Source organism: Oncorhynchus nerka, unplaced genomic scaffold, assembly GCF_034236695.1.
Source record: "Oncorhynchus nerka isolate Pitt River unplaced genomic scaffold, Oner_Uvic_2.0 unplaced_scaffold_1638, whole genome shotgun sequence".
In the NCBI taxonomy this organism is placed as follows: domain Eukaryota; kingdom Metazoa; phylum Chordata; class Actinopteri; order Salmoniformes; family Salmonidae; genus Oncorhynchus; species Oncorhynchus nerka.
The window spans coordinates 293-22134 of NW_027039679.1; the positions used below are offsets into that span (position 1 = coordinate 293).

A 21842-nucleotide genomic window follows, 5' to 3' on the forward strand; every position below is an offset into this window, starting at 1 on the left:
TGATAGTGTGTCTATCAGAGGAGATCAGGAATCAGAGGGAGGTGCAAGAGAAGGAGGTGCAGGAGAAGAGCCAGGAGATACAGTGCCTTGCGAAAGTATTCGCCCCCCTTGAACTTTGCGACCTTTTGCCACATTTCAGGCTTCAAACATAAAGATATAAAACTGTATTTTTTGTGAAGAATCAACAACAAGTGGGACACAATCATGAAGTGGAACGAAATTGATTGGATAGTTCAAACTTTTTTAACAAATCAAAAACTGAAAAATTGGGCGTGCAAAATTATTCAGCCCCCTTAAGTTAATACTTTGTAGCGCCACCTTTTGCTGCGATTACAGCTGTAAGTCGCTTGGGGTATGTCTCTATCAGTTTTGCACATCGAGAGACTGATTTTTTTTCCCATTCCTCCTTGCAAAACAGCTCGAGTTCAGTGAGGTTGGATGGAGAGCATTTGTGAACAGCAGTTTTCAGTTCTTTCCACAGATTCTCGATTGGATTCAGGTCTGGACTTTGACTTGGCCATTCTAACACCTGGATATGTTTATTTTTGAACCATTCCATTGTAGATTTTGCTTTATGTTTTGGATTATTGTCTTGTTGGAAGACAAATCTCCGTCCCAGTCTCAGGTCTTTTGCAGACTCCATCAGGTTTTCTTCCAGAATGGTCCTGTATTTGGCTCCATCCATCTTCCCATCAATTTTAACCATCTTCCCTGTCCCTGCTGAAGAAAAGCAGGCCCAAACCATGATGCTGCCACCACCATGTTTGACAGTGGGGATGGTGTGTTCAGGGTGATGAGCTGTGTTGCTTTTACGCCAAACATAACGTTTTGCATTGTTGCCAAAAAGTTCCATTTTGGTTTCATCTGACCAGAGCACCTTCTTCCACATGTTTGGTGTGTCTCCCAGGTGGCTTGTGGCAAACTTTAAACAACACTTTTTATGGATATCTTTAAGAAATGGCTTTCTTCTTGCCCCTCTTCCATAAAGGCCAGATTTGTGCAATATACACCTGATTGTTGTCCTATGGACAGAGTCTCCCACCTCAGCTGTAGATCTCTGCAGTTCATCCAGAGTGATCATGGGCCTCTTGGCTGCATCTCTGATCAGTCTTCTCCTTGTATGAGCTGAAAGTTTAGAGGGACGGCCAGGTCTTGGTAGATTTGCAGTGGTCTGATACTCCTTCCATTTCAATATTATCGCTTGCACAGTGCTCCTTGGGATGTTTAAAGCTTGGGAAATCTTTTTGTATCCAAATCCGGCTTTAAACTTCTTCACACCAGTATCTCGGACCTGCCTGGTGTGTTCCTTGTTCTTCATGATGCTCTCTGCGCTTTTAACGGACCTCTGAGACTATCACAGTGCAGGTGCATTTATACAGAGACTTGATTACACACAGGTGGATTGTATTTATCATCATTAGTCATTTAGGTCAACATTGGATCATTCAGAGATCCTCACTGAACTTCTGGAGAGAGTTTGCTGCACTGAAAGTAAAGGGGCTGAATAATTTTGCACGCCCAATTTTTCAGTTTTTGATTTGTTAAAAAAGTTTGAAATATCCAATAACATTTACATTTAAGTCATTTAGCAGACGCTCTTATCCAGAGCGACTTACAAATTGGTGCTTTCACCTTATGACATCCAGTGGATGTCGTTCCACTTCATGATTGTGTCCCACTTGTTGTTGATTCTTCACAAAAAAGTACAGTTTTATATCTTTATGTTTGAAGCCTGAAATGTGGCAAAAGGTCGCAAAGTTCAAGGGGGCCGAATACTTTCGCAAGGCACTGTAGCTTGGATAGAAGTGGAGCTCCACAGGCTGAGAGATGCCAGCCCTGGGAGGGGTCCTGAACATGGAGGGTTCCCAGCCCTGTTGGACAGAGAAGCAACTCAATCTGAGACAGATTGAATATGGAATTTATATGTTTAAATGAATGATTAGAATATTCCACCCTGAAAACATTTAATAACTGTACAATATGTCTTTATAGTATCTGAAACACAGACTGTCAGAGCAAAATTCGGTGCCGACCTGACTAGAGATTTGGGAGAGGACAGGGAGTACTTCTCACGGTCTCAAGGTCTCCCTAATCTTTGTCGGCTGGGTAGTGAGACAGTATGTGCGTAGGATACATACTGTTTGTGTGTGGAAGTATGTGCGCAGCTATAAAATGGATGTTTTTGTATTCTTGACTTTAGAACGTCCTCTGAATAAACTGTACTAACCTTTTGCATAAACTGAGTCTTTGACTAATTATTATTATACCCATGGTCTTACAAACCTCGGGGATTGGTCAAAGCTATTGATTGTTAGTAATTAGTAATTATCATTGGGATTGAACATTTTCTTAACACAGACACCAAGCCATACAGAATGAGGTTAACCCCGAGTAAACTCGTCAGAGTTAGGAATGAATTATTTGTTAACATTTGAATTATATAGGCTGCATGTAATGTTATCGTCTGGTATTAGACCTAAAACTGATCTAATCTTGCATGGGGTCCTTGTCTGAGTCTTGGAACATGGCACGAACACAGCTCTTCAGAGTTAGAGAGAATGCTGTGAACAGTTATGAGGACGACAACAGAGTGTCACTTACTGAACAGATGAGAGAAGTGGAGAGAACCAACCAACCACTGATGAGGGAGTTCGAGGAGGCCAGGAAAAATCATGTGATTTGTGTACGCATGGAGATACAGTATCAAACACAGCTTTAGAGTTTAAACTGGGGGAGGATGAGCCCCCAATCCTAAATCAACCCTTAGCTCTCACCCCCTGAGATCAGAAAGGTATGAAAAGGTATGAACAATCCTGTCAATAAAAGATTACACTTATTGTATGTTTTCCCAATCAATACTGTACTCTGCAGGTACAGTGAGTTCATTGTGTAGAACTCTGTCCATAAAGGAAGGAGAGCTGATCACTGCTAAAGGCTAGCAGGATGAGTTGAGACAGAGGCTGAAGAACCAGTTGGACCAGCTACAGACCATGTCCAGGAAGATAGTGAAGGACAGGTTTGTCCAGCTACAGGCCATGTCCAGGAAGGTAGTGAAGGACAAGTTGGTCCAGCTACAGGCCATGTCCAGGAAGGTACAGTATGAACAGTAGGATCATGCATTGAGGGGGTAGATTTGTAGATGAGGCTATATGTGTGGATCAGACCTAGGTCCTTTATCTTTAAATACTACAGCTGCTCATGATTTAGCTTAACTGGCAGGTAGTTGGCAATTTTGGGAATATTCAGTTGTTTCCATTGTGTCTAAATATAGCACAACACTTTATGTTCAGTTCACCTGTTTTACATGACGGTATGAGGAACTAACTCATGGTAATGGAGGAGGAGAATGACACCCTGATGCAGGTTGCGACACACCTTTCCAGTTACTTCATCTGATAACTTTGTTTATACTCTACACTTCCTCTTAAAGAGACAAAGGTAGAAAACCTGAATACTTGTGTGTCTGTGTAATGCACACTAGAATAGAATACAGCATAACTACCATGTGTGCTGTTGGAAACTTGCTGTTTGTGACTTCTACAATAAGAGCAAGCTGAAAGTTGAAGTCAAAACATCCTCTTTCTAACCACAGAACAGAAGTGTTCCAACCCCTGCCTCTCCAGTCAGAAACATGGCTACACCTCTTTCTGCTTAAGTCTGGTTCTTTGTGGTTCTTTGTGAAAAGCCTTGCAAAACACTTAATGATACCAAAATACATTATAGTGTGATGTAACTTTTGCTCATGGATGTCTAAGAAAATAGACTAGGGCAAGTGCATTGATTATGTCAAGCAATGCTTCAATGAGAAACCTCAAAGACTGGCAGGTATTGTAAAAGAAAGGGTTTAGATAATGTATCTCCAGCAACACAGGGCTTACATCTGGTCACAAGATAGGTTGTACTTCCCTCTAGTGGCATTCCATTTGCTCTGTTCCAGACATTATTATGAGCTGTCCTCCCCTCAGCAGCCTCCACTGGTGTAGATCATGTATCTCCAGCATCACAGGTCTGTCTTTAACTCTGAATTGTGAAGGGAATCATTCAGTGATCATCATCAAATGTGATCATCAAAATCAAATATGATTTGATCGTTAGACCTTGTAGATGTATGGAGGCTCAGAATCCCTGCTTCCCCAGGAACAGTAGCTACTGGGGATCATAATAAACGTGTCTTCAATGGGAGATCCTGAAAGTGGTTGAGTCAAGTGAAGCGACTCATAACAATCTTCCAACTGATCCTTTATTCTGTCTGATGCCATAGAACGCTACAGCTCCAATCATATTATTTTACAGAACCACAAGAGGATTGTCACAAATGTAATCATATTATCAGTTGACTCTGTCCATGTCCTTATCACCATGTCAGCATGTGCTGGAATATAATAGATCTGTTTTGGTGAGTCTGCACACTAGTGAGTCCGTTGAAACAAAATAAGTGTATTATTTAGAAAGAGCATTCAACCGGTCACTGGCTAGGTTGTACTGACCTCTACTGTTGGTAGCATTAACATGTATTAACTAAGACTAAACAGGAAGCAGCTGAGTTCAATGTAAAAGAAAGGGATTAGATTATGTATCTCCAGCAACACAGGGCTTACATACGGTCATGGAATAGGTTGTACCGCCCTCCCTAGTGGCAGTAGCATTAACAGACATCAACTAAATCTAATGTCAATACAAGGTATTTGTCATTGATCCACTGATTCTGTGATCCTCCAGGTTGTAGTCCAGCTGCTGGAGGAAGTGTCCCAGAGCAAACAGGAAGCAGCTGAGGTTAAAGGTCAAACAAAGCAGCTCACCTGGGCACTGAAAGTGGAGAGAGAAGCCCAGAGGAGAGAGGCCCATGTCTGCCAGGAGACCATTGACTCTCTGAACCTGCAGAGCAACAACAGCCTAGTGGTCCTGGAGTAATTACAGACCAGGACATGACTGACCTCTCTCCTCATTCATAGTAATCTGGAGTACAGACCAGTGTATGACTGACCTCACTCCTCATTCATGCTGTCACCGTAAGCAATGATCTAGTAACCAATGAAGTAGTTATAAAAAGAACAGAAAGGCCTGGACACTGTATATGCTCCTTAATTAATACCACCTTTAATGACAACAGTTCAACCCTTTTTTATCTAGACTTTAATAGGCCAGCACCGACAGTGCCAGTCCAAAGTTTGGACACACCTACTCATTCATGGGTTTTTCTTTATATTTACTATTTTCTACATTGGATGTCTTCACTAATATTGTACAAACTATGAAATAACACATATGGAATCACGTAGTAACCAAAAAAAGTGTTAAACAAATCCAAATATAGTTTATATTTGAGATTCTTCAAAGTAGGCACCCTTTGCCTTGATGACAGCTTTGCACACTCTTGGCATTATCTCAACCAGCTCAACCAGTCACCTGGAGTGTGCCTTGTTAAAAGGAAATTTGTGGAATTTATTTCCTTCTTAATGCGTTTGAGCCAATCAGTTGTGTTGTGACAAGGTAGGGGGTGGTATACAGAAGATAGCCCTTTTTAGTAAAGAACAGCAAGGTAAGAACAGCTCAAATAAGCAAAGAGAAACAACAGTCCATACGGAACAATTAGAATGGTTCTCGTCTGCACTAAAAGAAACTTTCAGCGCTATGATGAAACTTGCTCTCATGAGGACCGACACAGGAAAGGAAGACCCAGAGTTAACTCTGCTGCAGAGGATAAGTGCATTAGAGTTACCAGCCTCAGAAATTGCAGCCCAAATAAATGCTTCACATAGTTAAACAGACACATCTTCATATCAACTGTTCAGAGGAGACTACGTGAATGAGGCCTCCATGGTCAAATGACTGCAAAAAAAAAAAAACACTACTAAAAGGACACCAATAAGAAGAATAGACTTCTTTGGGCCAAGAAACACGAGCAATGGACATTAGACCGGTGGAAATCAGTCTTTTAGTCAGATGAGACCAAATCTGAAATGTTTTGTTCCAACCTCCGTGTCTTTGTGAGACAGAGTAGGTGAGCGGATGATCTCTGCATGTGTGGTTCCCACATGTGTGGTTTATTTAGAATTCAAGGTACACTTAACCAGTATGGCTACCACAGCAATACGCTTAGTGGGACTATCATTTGTTTTTCTACAGGACAATAATCCAACACACCTCCAAGCTGTGTAAGAGCTATTCGACCAAGGAGAGTGATGAAGTGCTGCATCAGATGACCTAGCCTACACAATCACCTGACCTGAACCCAATTGAGATGGTTTGAGATGAGTTGGACCGCAGAGTGAAGGAAATGCAGCCAACAAGACTGTTGAAACACATTCCAGGTGAAGCTGGTTGAGAGAATGCCAAGAGTTTACAAAGCTGGCAAAGGGTCGCTACTTTGAAGAATCTAAAATACAATTAAATTTGGTTAACACATGATTCCATATGTCATTTCATAGTGTTGATGTCTTCACTATTATTCTACAATGTAGAAAATAGTAAAAATAAAGAAAAAAACATTAATGAGTAGGTGTCAACTTTTGACTGGTACTGTAAGTTTTAAAGGATGTGCGTGTGACCACAAACATTTCTATAACAATCATGCAAGGCATTAATAGTAAGGCATACATAATGAAGGATTCATAAAGAGTTTATGTCATGTCTTCCAGCATAAGAGGCTGAGATTGAAGATCATCCAGGCGGTGTTCTCTTCTCCTGGAGCCAAACACCCCCAGACTGCCCCCTGAAGGACAGCTTGTTACATGTTTTTGAATGTTGAGCTTTAACCAAGCATATACTTTGAAGATTTGGGGCCATTTTAATGTAGACATGCATGTCATCCGCAAAACTGGAAGAGGACCCCAAGTCATCTGACTACATGACCAAGTGGAAGTAGGCAGAGGATGAACAGGGTGGGGGACACCACAGGTGACTGAGTGGACATGCACTCTTCTACAATACTTATTCTGCATTTTAATGTGAGATAGAGTGGAAGCCATTCAGGATAGTTCCTGAAATATTGTCTTTACACCCTTCTGTGATCCATACAGTCTATAGTGAAGTTGTATCTGTTTGTTGATGTCCTCGTCTACTTCTATGAGCCTGATCTTGATGTTCTTGTAGTGTAAAGTTATCCATTTAACCATGTTTGATGATGTTTCTCATTTCTGGGGAACCTTCTCCAAACGAATGCTGCATCCTGCACCAGTATCCAGTAATCTGTGTCTCAAGATATTATCAAGTCCCGTTTGGAGTTCCATAGTCTGGGCTGACATAGATGTTGTGGTCTTGAAGTTATACACACATTTGACTTCCCCCTGGGCAGAGCTGAGGGTTCTCACCTCCCGAAGCTGTTTCCTAGCAATGTGAAGCTAATTTATACTCATCACATGCTCTTTTCCATTTTAGACCAGTCTGTAGGCAGAGCAGAGGGTTCTCGGCTACTGAAGCTGTTACCTAGCAAGGTGAAGCTAATTTATACTCATCACATGGTCCTTTCCATTTTAGACCAGTCTGTAGGCAGAGCAGAGGGTTCTCGGCTACTGAAGCTGTTACCTAGCAAGGTGAAGCTAATTTATACTCATCACATGGTCCTTCCCATTTTAGACCAGTCTGTAGGCAGAGCAGAGGGTTCTCAGCTACTGAAGCTGTTTCCTAGCAAGGTGAAGCTAATTTATACTCATCACATGGTCCTTCCCATTTTAGACCAGTCTGTAGGCAGAGCAGAGGGTTCTCAGCTACTGAAGCTGTTTCCTAGCAAGGTGAAGCTAATTTATACTCATCACATGGTCTTTTCCATTTTAGACCAGTCTGTAGGCAGAGCAGAGGGTTCTCAGCTACTGAAGCTGTTTCCTAGCAAGGTGAAGCTAATTTATACTCATCACATGGTCCTTTCCATTTTAGACCAGTCTGTAGGCTGTAGGCAGAAGCTGATATGTGACCTCCCCTCTGAAGCATCTTAAGTGGGAACAGTTCAGGCTGAGGAGTAAGTTTCAAACATCCCCATGTGATACAAAGGCACAGTGGTCCTTATACCAACCAGATTCTACAATATAAAATTTAACATGTAGTGTTAAGATTTACTAGAGATGGCTGGACCAGCCAGATTACACACCGTTGACTCCCTGACTGTGACGGGGGCTTGAATCTGGGGAGAGAAGTCATTTGTAATTTATCAGTAATTCATTTACATAGCTTGTCCTATATTCTTGTATCATATCATTGGTCTTATCATTGATGACTTGAAGTTATAAACCATATACATTTACTTATAAATATGTTTGAAATTCTTTTAACTCAAACTATTGTGTACACATATTTAGAAAACCTTGAAGGTGTGCCTTACCGTTTCCCCCAGACAGCATTGGTATTTCCTGATCTGGGGATGCCTATCAGATAGAAACAGTAATTAGTCATTCACATTGGGCCAGTTTCCCAGACAGAGATTACACTCAGTCCTGCACTAAGAAGCACATTCAATGGAGATTAAATGGACAAAATGCTTAAAAAGGCGTAATCTCTATCTGGAAAACTGGCTCAATAAATTCAAATTTCAGTCAGAAGAAAGCACAAAGTAATACAACATGATGAAATATATTCATTGATTTCCAAAACATACCTGTGTAGGTATTTGAGAGCCTATAAAAAAGACAGATGTTCAATATTGTAATAAACATACCATGTAACCATGACGATAACAAACAGTAGTAATCTACTCTATATGAGAAGTAAAACATGTAGCATTCACAGAGTAAACTGAATATCACAGGCAATGAAAACAATGAATGGTACAAATACAATTCCAGTCATCTTACCCAAGTTTTTTATATTTCTCCCTATTTCTCTTCTCCTCATAAATATACAAACACCAGCTATGGTGCCTATCAGGAAAAATAGAACACCAGCTATGATTCCAGCTGTGAGAAGTGAGGAAACTCCACATTCTGAATCCAACCAAGGAGTTCCTGGTTCAATTTCCAAGAATTTACATCTATGTTAAAGACATAAACAGAGGTATGTTTTTTAAAGTTTCTATTTGAGTATATTAATGTATTTATATCTTCAGGGGAATAACCTTTTGAACTAACTAATAAATGTCCACACTTACTCTGTATGTGGTTGACAAGATGTTAATGATCCATCTGAATAAGTTTTACCAGGGCAGTCAGCACACACAGTATCTGTAGATGTTGTTCCTGCAGAAATACATGTTGAAATATTAATGAAAATCACATTTGTTCCCCCCTTTATTTTTAATTCCATTAACTGTAATGATGATTCACAATGAAGTTAACAACTTCACTCAATTGAATTATGACAACACAATTAGTATTATGATGAAACAGAAGACCAACCTGTGTGACTGATGTATTGACCAGGTTTACAGCTGATGTGTCTCTGGGCTGCTCTACAACCATCCTTAGTTGGGTCTAGACAGTAGAACCCCTCCAGTGTCCCACAGACAGTGTCTGATGAAGGTCTACATGGCTGCTTTACCTTCAAACCCAAACCTATGGAGAAAACATGTCACTTGGTATCTGAAGCTAAATGTAAAGCCTGATGTATTTCATTAAAACAGCTGATATAGTAAAGTAGCTCAGTGTTTATGCCCAGAACACAGAATTCTCACCTGGATCACATGTGGTACAGTTGTTGCATGTTGTTTTATCACTGGGCTCATCAAGGAAGGTGGAGTCAATACAGGGCACACAGGAAGTGAATGTAGATGTAGTACAATGACTATTTACACGATATCCTGTTGAAAAGAAAAACAGAAAGTAATGACCTTTTGGTATTATTATCATATTTATTATTGTTTTTATGATTATAATTAACTCCTCATAAAAATACACAAAGTCCTTACCAGGCCTACACATTATGCAATATCTGTCACCTATTTTATAGATGAAGCGATCATATGTGAGACAGGGTTCAATGTTTAGAAGTATAAAATGTATCTGCAAATAGAGAAGAAATAAATCACCACCATACATTACATTTAAAGATATGACACCAAACCCAAGATAACCTGATATCTGCAAATCCAGTCAATAAATGTTACTGAAATGTACTTCTCTCTACCATGTTTGTTTCTACAAGGTTTCAGTAAAATTGAAACTAAGACTAGTGTAATGACTCTGGGTTTATACGTGAGGATATCAACTCTGCCGTTCGAGCTTGCTTTTGGGGCACAGTCGATAGGGCGCTGGACTTCGGGCTAGAAGGTTGAGGGTTCGAGACCTGCTCCCTGCCTGTTTCATTACACTATATAGTAGGCTAATAACTTTGATTCATATTTCATAAAGGAAATATTTACATTGATAATTTGTTTTTTTAAACAAGACAAGCCACAAAATGTGCAAATCAGAAATTTCTCTCTTACAGTCCATGTCAAGGTTTCAAACGGTGCCATGGTTCCCTCGATCATCTCCAACTCACTGGAAGACCCACACACTGGATTTGTGAAGTTCTTAGGAGTTTTGAAGTATCCAGATGAACTGACCTGTGGACTTCATGTATTTTAGTACATGTACTGTATAGTAAGAATAGTTCAATTATATTCTTCATAAATATTGCACACTGCCCTGTTACTAAATATAATATAGTAATATACGTTTACTGGCCACCCTTGAGTTATCAGTCACCACCATCAATAGTGAATGAAACTGAACCATAATAAAATATAACCTTTCAATTTGAAAATTATGTCTTGGTGAATTGAATCACTGCAGCAAAAAAAAGCTGTAATAAACTAATTATCAACTTTGAGAAATTTGCAAATAGTTAAAGAATGGTGGCCTCTTGTGGTGATGTAGCAATGTCCGTTCTACGAAAGACAGCGCAGTATGAAGACAGACTTAAACTGATTCACCAATAGAAACCGATCACACTGTAACTGATAGTTAGACTTACAGGTTATGTCGTTGTCTTTTGTTTGAATTGTTTATGTGTCCGCTGTGCGGGGAAATGATAATACAAGCGGAACTACGTAGCTAATACTGTTGTAACGGGATCCTTATTGTAGCAACACACTTTTGGAGGGAAGGCAATCCCGCGCTGTGTTAGCTAAGTTTTCATGTCATCGGGTGTAGTTCATAAAGGTTGAAGCGTGTATGTTAGGATGAAGTGTGAATTCATGCCAGGAATAATAAGTGTGAAGTTTGATTTCCTCCCTTCTGTAATAAGCAGCCAATGAGGTATTTTTCCTTTATTCATGTGTTTAATCTGATACTGTTAAAGCTCCGGCTAAACTGTTATGTATGTAAGCACTTCAGAGTTATACCAAGCTAATAAGTCACTCTAAGATAAGGTTGTAAGAGTGTGCTTAACTGTATTTTTCATTTACTTTATAGTTCTCACGGAAGGTGATACTTCTGACTAAAACTACAGAATAAAGCCGCCAGGAATGGTTGTGCTCGTGGTTACTGAAGGGAGCTACACACACACTTGTAGGTGATGTCATGGCGACTCATGCGTAGAAACACGTAAATCGGGTCTAACTGGCGTCTCAAGACGATCTGCGCAAGTGCAAGCCGTCAAATCAAAGACACTTTCGATATAAAGTAGTTTTTGACAAAAATATAAACGTGTCAGTTTATCACTTTCACTAGGTTCGAGTAATAACATGTTCAACTAAAGACATTAGCTCCAATCTAGGTTGTGCCTTTAGATTGAGATAATTTACAACCTTCTCAAATTGATTTCTCAGACCCTGGCCTGGGGCCTCATTTATAAACCGTGCATATGTACGAAACGGACCCTAAAACACACGTGTGTCAGTTTAAGCAAAAGTTGTCATTTTATAAAAACTGAACTTGACATGAAAATGTGCTCATCTTCTCACAAACTTTAGACCATGCTTATGCACAGTTTCTAGTGGTTGAAGTTTAGTATTGAAAACAGGCAAGTAGACTAGTACTTTGTACAAGTGGGGGATATTATGGACAGGCTTATTCATAACAATAAACAGGTTATTAACAAGATGCAATCATTTGCTGTTAATGAGAAGAGAGGAAGTTTATTTACTTAATCTTTACATTTCAAAATAAAGTGAAGTGGAAATATCTAGGCGCAACAACAGCTCAGTTGCGAAGTGGTAGGCCACACAAGCTCACAGAACAGGACCGCAGAGTGCTGAAGTGCATAGCATGTAAAAATTAGTCTGTCCTCTGTTGCAACACTCACTACTGAGTTACAAACTGCCTCTGGAAGCAACTTCAGTACAATAACTGTTTGTCGGGAGCTTCACGAAATGGGTTTCCATGGCCGAGCACCAGCTTAAGAACACCATGCGCAACACGTTGGACTCTGGAGCAGTGGAAATGCGTTCTCTTGAGTTATTAATCAAGCTTCACCATCTGGCAGTCCCGACGGACAAATCTGGGTTTGGCGGATGCCAGGAGAACGCTACCTGCCCCAATGCATAGTGCCAACTGTAAAGATTGGTGGAGGAGGAATAATGGCATGGGACTGTTTTTTTTACATGGTTCAGACTCCTTAGTTTCAGTGAAGGGAAATATTAACGCTACAGCATACAAGGACAGTCTAGACAATTCTGTGCTTCCAACTTTGTGGCAACAGTTTGGGGAAGGCCCTTTCCTGTTTCAGCATGACAAATGCCCCTGTGGACAAAGCGAGGTCCGTACAGAAATGTTTTGTCGAGATCGGTGTGGAAGAACTTGACTGGCCTGCATAGAGCCCTGACCTCAACCCCAGCCAACACCTTTGGGATGAATTGGTATGCTGACTGCAAGAGAAGCCTAATTACCCAACATCAGTGCCTGACCTCACTAATGCTCTTGTGGGGGAATGGAAGCTAGTCCCTGCAGCAATGTTCCAACATCTAGTGGAAAGCCTTCCCAGAAGAGTGGAGGCTGTTATAGCAGCAAAGGGGGGACCAACTCCATATTAATGCACATGAGTTTGAAACAAGATGTTCGACAAGCAGGTGTCCACACATGGTCACGTAGAGCATGTCACAGTGATTTAAATGGTACAATGACTCTCTACAGCAGGGGTTCCCAAACTGTTTCAGTCAGGCCCCCAGTCCAACATTGGGGTACATCTCACGCCCACATCTATTTCTATGGGCACAAGCATTGTTCATGACACAAACTGTTCACACCCCTCTTGTTGGTGTAGAGAATTTAGCAGGTTTAAAGCATATTTCCAGCAATTCTATGCATTTTGTCACAGGGTGCAGAGAACATTTTGCTGTTTTAAAAAGTCATTTTCTTGCAATTCTATACATTTTGCCATGTCTAATGTGTATTCATGTTATCTTTGAGTGTCTCAAACACTACAACAAAATCTATGGGCTACAAAACCTAGCAACATTTTTTTGCTGACATGGCTAGTTGATCTGGACATTTCTGACAAGTTATAAATTGTTCTCTAAGTTATGCAATGCCTGAAATTTTGTTCACCTTTATTTAACCAGGTAGGTCAGTTGAGAACAAGTTCTCGTTTACAACTGCGACCTGGCCAAGATAAAACAAAGCAGTGCGACACAAACAACACAAGTACACATGGAATAAACAAACATACAGTCAATAACACAATAGAAAAAAATAAAGTCTATATACAGTGTGTGCAAATGACGTGCGGAGGCAAGGCAATAAATAGGCCATAGTAGCGAAGTAATTACAATTTAGCAAATGAACACTGGAGTGATAGATGTGCAGATGATGATGTGCAAGTAGAGATGACAAGAAAACTACCCAATTTCGAAATGGCACCTTCGGAATTCTGATCGGTTTTAAGTAATAACTCGAAAAAATGTAAAGCGCGGTGTCACTTTGCTTTGGGAGTTTTGATGCGTATACTAATGCAAAGCCATATGTTATAGATGTTGTAACGGTTATGCTACTTAATGTTACCCTTTAAGCCTGTGTCTAGCTAAAACAACGCTGACTTTCCTCTTGGTGTTTGTCTTTTAACATGTATGTAGATGGGCTAGCATAATGAAGGCACAACAATGTAATTTAGATAAGCTTCATTTTGTCTTGGCTACACAAACCGCTGGACAGCGCATGCACTTAAAGGACGTGAAGCGTCGTGTCCTTTAGGGCTAGCACTAACTAACATAAAACTTTAGCTAACAGTTCATTTCGAACATCATATTTCAAAATACGATATTACACATATTTAATTATTATTGAATACACTTTTCCTAAACATGTAACAGAGCAGTTTTACCTGTTAGATTAACTCGGACTAGTTTACACTTTAGTTAATTAATGAACAAAGATGCTTTCAAGCGTCGGTGCTATCTGGGATCCGTGGGACGTCCCTAACCCTTAAAGCTGCAGTATGTACCTTTTGGGCGACCAGACCAAATTTGCATAGAAATTAGTTATAGATCTGTCATTCTCATTTAAAGAATGTCTAAGAAGCGGTAGATCTGTTATACAGTATGTTCACCATTTCAATGCTTCCCTTTAAGTAAATGTTTTGCATCTTATTTTCATTTTCACAAATGACAAAAAAACGACTGAAGCAGATAGCAGAGGCATATTCACACTGGAAGATTTGCATTTGTGGCACAGACAAGGCCACCATGCAAGATTAGATTCGTTTTAGGTTTTACACAAGAAGATAACATAACGTCAGGCAGGACCCCACCCAGAGCATGGCCTCTCTCAGCCTGTGGATCTCCTCTTCTATCCTGGCTCTTCTCCTGCACCTCCCTTAGATTCCTGACCTCCAGACAATCTATCAACTCAGCCTTCAATACAAAGAAGCACAGAAAACTGAGATGACCAAGGTTACTTCAGCTCCTCATTTTAACATATTTATTTTCTTTACAATTTTGGCTTTTCATTCGTTTTTTTTTTCTCTTTCATTTCACAGGTTTTTATATTTAATTCTAGATGTAGATGTTGGTTCTAGATGTGGTCTGTTGGTTCTGGTATCAGTTTTACTTTGAACAGTCTTCTAACCTGAAGTTTCTACTTTCTTTTTTGTTTCTTTTCAACTTTAGTTTTAGATTACATTTTACTCAACCATGAGTGTTTTAAGGCAGAGGGATAGATGACACTGTTAAAGTTAGAGCACTGCTGGGTTAATCAGTATATGGCTGTATACCCATTAAACCTTATCAAATAAACAAAGGTCACAACTTGTTGTTCAGTACACGTATGAGTGCATGATTATTGTACACGCTCATAGCACTCAAATATACACTGAGTGTACAGAACAGCCTCAATTCGTCAGGGCATGGACTCTACAAGGTGTCGAAAGCGTTCCACAGGGTTGCTGGCCCATGTTGACTCCAATACTTCCCACAGTTGTGTCAAGTTGGCTGGATGTCCTTTGGGTGGTGGACCATTTTTGATATACAGGGAAACTAGTGTAAAAAAAAAACAGCAGCGTTGCAGTTCTTGACACAAAACGGTGCGCCTGACACCTACTACCATACCCCGTTCAAAGGCACTTAAACCTGGTCATTCAGTTGAAAAACATTTCTTAAACAGCAGCTAACGGAACAAAACGAGGATAAACATTCTTGAATTTGTCCAATAGAAACTTGTTTGCAGTTGTTTGGACTATTGATTACACCCTAGATCAGATAGATGCAGGCAGTGTGCAAGGCCGTATTGAATGAGTCACTGTCACCTTGATTTCTCAACTTGTGCACCTACTTTGTAACTTTCATTCGTAGGCTAGGTTGTAGCAATCTCATGATGGGTATAAGGATAATTAGTTATGTAGTAGCCTAAACCTAGCCTGTTACATTGAGCTGGGTGAATGGAATATGAATGACAGTCATCAATATGCTGTAATATAAAGAAGGCTATACTCATTCAAATAAACCATCCTCCCTAATCTTAAATGGCACTGACCGCCACTGCCTTCCATCCTTCCTTGAGGTCCTTCCACAGGTGAAACTCATGTAGAGCCAATTCACCTGTCCAATCAGTGAGTCTTCAAGGAAGGATGCACTTTTTAAAGGAAGGTCAATATAATCCTTCTGGTTTGGAATCTCTAAAGATATTAAGAATTGTTTTGGAATTTAGTCAATAATACACATGTGAAATACCAGGAGGTTCATTATACAGATGAACTAAACAGACCTACTAACACCCTTGCAGTTTTCACATTTTGCTTTATTCAATAGCATTTTTACAATGTAGTTAATGTCATTGGGACACTTGAACATAAGAAAGTTAGCTGGCTTAATTGTATTGCAGATCCTCTATTTCTTAATCCCGAGAGGGGACATTGGATCAGTCACCAGAAATAGACTTACAGCAACAATAGGCTGAGCACTGATGGCTGGTGAAACAAGCATAACCCATGACTTACAGAGAAGCAAATGGATTCAATAGAAGAGACTGAACCCATGGAATCAAAAACAATGAATAATGTGCATCATATAAAACAATACCTACAAAATACAAAGGAACTGTACAACACAAATAACTATACAATCAAGGTGAAGAATCTGTCAATGTGTTCTTGAGCAAGGCACTTAACCCTAATTTGTTCCAGGGTCAGAGTACTACTATGGCTGATCCTGTAAAACAACACATTTCACAGCACGTATCCCAGTGTGACAATAAAATATATATTTTAGGAGGATCGTAAGAACTGCACCATTGACTCTTGATGTTTACTCTGTGGGATTATACAAATCCATGGTAACTCAACAACTAGAGTCCATTTTTCCCCCATACCAGTGTCCAGGAAATGTCATTCGTATGTCCTTTACACAGTTTGTGTCAACAGAATCTACAGTACATCACAAGTTCCATAAGGTCCATGGAGATGTTGTGATCTGTAGACTTCCTCAGTTCAAGGGCATTTGCTCAATGTATCTGGCACCAGCATCCAAAGACCAGGTGCAGTGTCTTACAAATTGGCATTTGTGTTTTATTCCAATTACCGTCAACTGACTTGGACTGACCATTTGAAATCATGGACACACCTGACCTTTCCCAGAACAGAACAGACCTGGCTCCTACTAAGGTTTCCATCTTCATCCCCAGTATTGGAAGACAGGCTGTCTATCAAGGTCATGGCCTTTTTAATCTTTACACCACAAAACAAATGTGCCAGCCTCCAACTTTTATTTAAAAACAGAGTCTAGATCACATTCACCATGTAGTGGACAGAAATTGGGCCCTACTGCCTAGTCTAGTTTTCAAGCCAATGAACCACACATTAGACTGGATTGTTCTGATGAATGTCCTGGATGCTTGAATCTGTATAATATTCATAAGAAGAAGTTTTAGTTCAAATCTGGCTGAAATAGTAAAGTATACTGTACCATTCTGATGTTACAGGCTACCTTACCTGTTCTTGTTCCCACAAACAGCATTGACGTCCCCTCTCTGTCTGATACCTAGTAAAAGGAAACCTCAACTCAATACAACTTTAAAAAGTGCAACCTTTGAGGTAATAGACATTCCTGTCAGCCATCTCCTTACCACATTGAGTACGATAGAAAATACTGCTGTATTAAGTAGGTATTGGGGGATTATACATTAACATACCTCTGTAGGGCTTTGTGTTTCTGGAAAAGTCCTCTCTGGAAAAGTACAAGAATCAACATTGAGACAGAAACTCATTTGGAACTCAATAACATACTGTTTGACAGGGGTGTTGTCATGATATTCAGAACATTATTGTGCATTTCATTTTATTAATCTTGTACTGGTACTTCCTGTATGTAGCACCATTCTTGTGTGATATATTACTTGTACTTCCTGTATGTAGCTCCATTCTTGTGTATTTTCTTTGAATCATCGCGTTACTATTTTGTATTTATTTTTTAACTGCATCGTTTGGAAGGGCCCGTAAGCAGGCGGTAAAGTCTACCTGTTGTATTCGACAAATAAAATGTGATTTGATTCAGTGTTGGATGTTTTTCACTTGTTCATCTGGGCAATTAAAACAAATTTAACTGTACAATTCCCCAAAATATTCTCACCAGATATAGAACCTTTTATTTTTCTTCTAATAGCTACTGCCGTCACTGCTGATATCACAGCTAGTACCACCACCACCACCACAGCAGATATTATTGCTATGGGAGGGGAGGTCTGTGGTCCACATTCAGAGTCGGACCAATGAGTTCCAGGTTTAATTTGCTGAAGCTTCAAGACATCGCATCTATAATATAAGAAATAGACCACTGGTAAATCAACAATTTAGTCATCCAACTTTCAGTTTTACATTATGAAAACTGTTTGCATATTGCAGTATATAGTTTTTATTTTGAAGGAAAATATCATTATTCATGAGCCACACTTACTGTGTGTGTGGCTGGCAGGATGTAAATGATCCATTTGAATAGGTGTCACCAGTACAGTCAGAACACACAGTATCTGTAGATATTGTTCCTGCACCAACACAGGGTTAAACTCATTAATGATCCTGACTTGAGATGTGCTTAACTCATGATTGCATAAATCATGCACTGATGTCAATATTTGCATGAAGACCAACCTGTGTGACTGATGTATTGACCAGGTTTACAGCTGCTGTGTCTCTGGGCTGCTCTACAACCATCCTTAGTTGGGTCTAGACAGTAGAACCCCTCCAGTGTCCCACAGACGGTGTCTGATGAAGGTCTACATGACTGCTTTACCTTCAAACCAAAGCCTGGGTCACAGTTGTTTGTGCACGGTATGCATGCTGTAAGACCACTGGGTTCATCAAGGAACGTGGAGTCGGTACAGGGGACACAGGAAGTACTTGTAAATTCTGTACAGTGTTTATGTACCCGGTTTCCTGTGGGATAGAAGGTCAGTGTCATGGATTGATTGGTATTGAAATGTATTTTCTTCATAATAATCCATATAGTATACAGAGCTGGTCCTTACCTGGTGAACACACAGGACAGCATTTTTCACCTGTTCTGTACTCTGCTCTACCACATGCAATAGAGCGCTGAATGTTTAGAAGTGTCAAAATGATAGCTAGGTTCATCTGTAAATAGAGAAAATGAACACATTACCCGGTTGAAAAATAGGGTGGGGGGGGTCACATTGACAAACGCAGTGTTGAAGAGAGTTTGTGGTTAGGGAAGAGAGATGACAGGAGGAGAGTTCAGATTGAAGTTCCAAATAGAGAGAAAGCATAGTTAACATTTCCATGTTTTGATTAATAAATGTCAGTGAAATTTACTTACTCAGATGGATTTTTTTTTCAAAGAGTAAATATAATAATTTGTTTTTGCAAAGCCAATGTTCAAAGAGCAAACCATTTTCAAAACTAGAATTTGACACAGAAAATGTGAATAAACCCAGGATGACTGACAGACGCTGAATTGAGCTCCATGCAGCCATCTTGGTAAAGATTTAGAAATTATAGAAATGCATGTATTAATGTCTACATTCGTTTTTGATAAGTAGCCTATATTCTATTACAGACGCCTAAATGCATATTTATGAATTATTTTATGTTAAAAGTTTTTAATTAAACTATTTGTTTTTTTTTGTAGTAATGTTACTGTCCCCACTTCAAATAAATACTCAAATACAAGTAATTTCATCCTTGAAACATTTTATTGAATGGAACATTTTCATTTCTATGGAGAACTGCTTCCAATATACAGTGCATTCAGAAGTATTCAGACCCCTTGACTTTTTCCAAATTTTGCTATGTTACAGCCTTATTCTAAAATGTATTAAATTGTTTTTTACCCCTCAACACAACACCCATAACGTGAAAGCAAAACAGGATTATTTTTTTCAAGTTTATAATCAAATTTAAAAAAAATAACAATAAACTGATCACATTCACATAAGTATTCAGACCCTTTACTTAGTACTTTGCTGAAGCACATTTAGTAGTGATTGAGACCTTAAATCTTCTTGGGTATGACGTTACAAGCTTGGCACACCTGCATTTGGGGAGTTCTCATATTCTTCTCTGCAGATCCTCTCAAGCTCTGTCAGGTTGGATGGGGAGGCCGCTGCACAGCTATTTTCAGGTCTTTCCAGAGATGTTTGATCGGGATCTTGGCTGGGCCACATTTAGAGACCTGTCCTAAAGTCACTCCTGCATTGTCTTGGCTGTGAGCTTAAGGTCGTTGTTCTGTTGGAAGGTGAACCATCACCCCAGTTTTAGCGCCTGAGCAGGTTTTCATCAAGGATCTCTGTATTTTCCGCGTTCATCTTTCCATCGATCCCGACTAGTCTCCCAATCCCTGCCACTGAAAAACATCCCCACAGCATGATGCTGCCACCATCATGCTTCACCGTAGGGATGGTGCCAGGTTTCCTCCAGACATGATGCTTAGCATTCAGGCATTCTTGGTTTCATCAGACCAGAGAATCTTGTTTCTCATGGCTGTTCTTTAGGTGCCTTTTGGCAAACTCGAGGACTGTCATCGGCCTTTTACTGAGGAGTGGCTTCCGTCTGGCCACTCTACCATAAAGGCCTGATTGGTGGAGTGCTGCAGAGGTGGTTTTCCTTTGGAAGGTTCTCCCATCTCCACAGAGGAACTCTGGAGCTCTGTCAAAGTGACCATCAGATTCTTGGTCACCTCCCTGACCAAAGGCCCTTCTCCCCGATTGCTGGTTTGCCGGGCAGCTAGCTCTAGGAAGGGTCTTGGTGGTTCCAAACTTCTTCCATTTAAGAATGATCGGAGGCCACTGTGTTCTTGGGACCTTCAATGCTGCAGACATTTTTTGGTACCCTTCCCCAGATCTGTGCCTCGACACAATCCTGTCTTAGAGCTCTATGGACAATTCTCTCAACCTCATGGCTTGGTTTCTGCTCTGATATGCACTGTCAACTGTGGGACCTTATATAGACAGGTGTGTGTGCCTTTCCAAATCATGTCCAGTCAATTTAATTTACCACAGGTGGACTCCAATCAAGTTGTAAAAACATCTCAAGGATGATCAATGGAAACAGGATGCACCTGAACTCAATTTCTAGTCTCATAGCAAAGGATCTGAATACTTATGTAAATAAGATATATTTTTTCAGTTTGTCATTATGGGGTATTATGTGTAGATTGATGAGGAAAAATATTGATTTAATCCATTTTAGAATAAGGCTGTAACGGGGGAAAAAACTGCACTGAAGGAGTCTGAAAACTTTCTGAATGCACCGTACATCATTGGTGTACTCTGAACATACTATCTGCTTCCATTTACTGCTGTAGCGTGAAATGATGCCAAGCTACTAAGCTTACAAAACCCAAACGTTTAACTTACTATCCATATCAAGCTTTGAAACTGAGCCATGGTTCTCCAATCCTCAACATCTCAGTGGAAGAAGGTCCACCACCCTGGAATCTTAGATTTGAACTAAGAACATCCCGGTTGTCGTCAATCCTCATGTAGACCTTGAGTCACACACAAATAAAATTGGAAAAGTTTAATATCATACAATATTAAAATATTTTCCGTAGACTATTTAACAAACGTTAAATTAGAAATGATTATTTTTGGTTCAATGGAGTCTTATCGTATATGGCAATGACATTTTTCTGTGTTATGTGAACCAACATATTAAAACCTAAAAGTGCTGTTCTCCCATTGCCAAGCAACCAAATGCCTTGTATTACACAGTGATTTGTAGTACAACGGTGGTGAAATACTGGACGATAAATATATGCCTTTCTGTTAAAAGGGTTGATTTTTTTCACTCACCAATATTTTATTTAACTAGGCAAGTCAGTTAAGAACAAATTCTTATTTTTTAACAGAAGGGCATACATTTCAATGTATTTTCAATGACGGCCTCGTGGGTTAACTGCCTTGTTCAGGGGCAGAATGACAGATTTTTACCTTGTAAGATCGAATTCCTGAGCTGACAACCTTCCGGTTACAAGTCCAACGCTCTACCCACTAGGCTACCTGCTGGTTACTAGTCCAACACTCTACCCACTAGGCTACTTGCCGCCCCCACGG

General features: G+C 40.0%; 2 protein-coding genes across 2 annotated transcripts; both read right to left on the reverse strand.

The window, feature by feature from the left end:
- Positions 1-7935: 7935 nt before the first annotated feature.
- LOC115126353 (tumor necrosis factor receptor superfamily member 5-like) lies at positions 7936-9788 on the reverse strand. The gene is made up of 7 exons (XM_065015181.1): positions 9599-9788; positions 9324-9479; positions 9077-9164; positions 8784-8959; positions 8588-8607; positions 8315-8357; positions 7936-8116 (listed from the first exon to the last, which is right to left on the reverse strand). Exons 1-7 carry the CDS (start codon positions 9771-9773, stop codon positions 8076-8078), a joined length of 699 nt encoding a protein of 232 aa, XP_064871253.1. The 5' UTR covers positions 9774-9788; the 3' UTR covers positions 7936-8075.
- A 6267-nt stretch (positions 9789-16055) lies between these two features.
- On the reverse strand, positions 16056-21173 carry LOC135559533 (tumor necrosis factor receptor superfamily member 14-like). The gene is made up of 8 exons (XM_065015180.1): positions 21144-21173; positions 18798-18903; positions 18421-18705; positions 18227-18314; positions 17915-18084; positions 17466-17500; positions 17266-17314; positions 16056-17174 (listed from the first exon to the last, which is right to left on the reverse strand). The coding sequence occupies exons 1-8, from the start codon at positions 21171-21173 to the stop codon at positions 17134-17136; spliced, it is 804 nt and encodes a 267-aa protein (XP_064871252.1). The 3' UTR covers positions 16056-17133.
- Between the last annotated feature and the right edge of the window lie 669 nt (positions 21174-21842).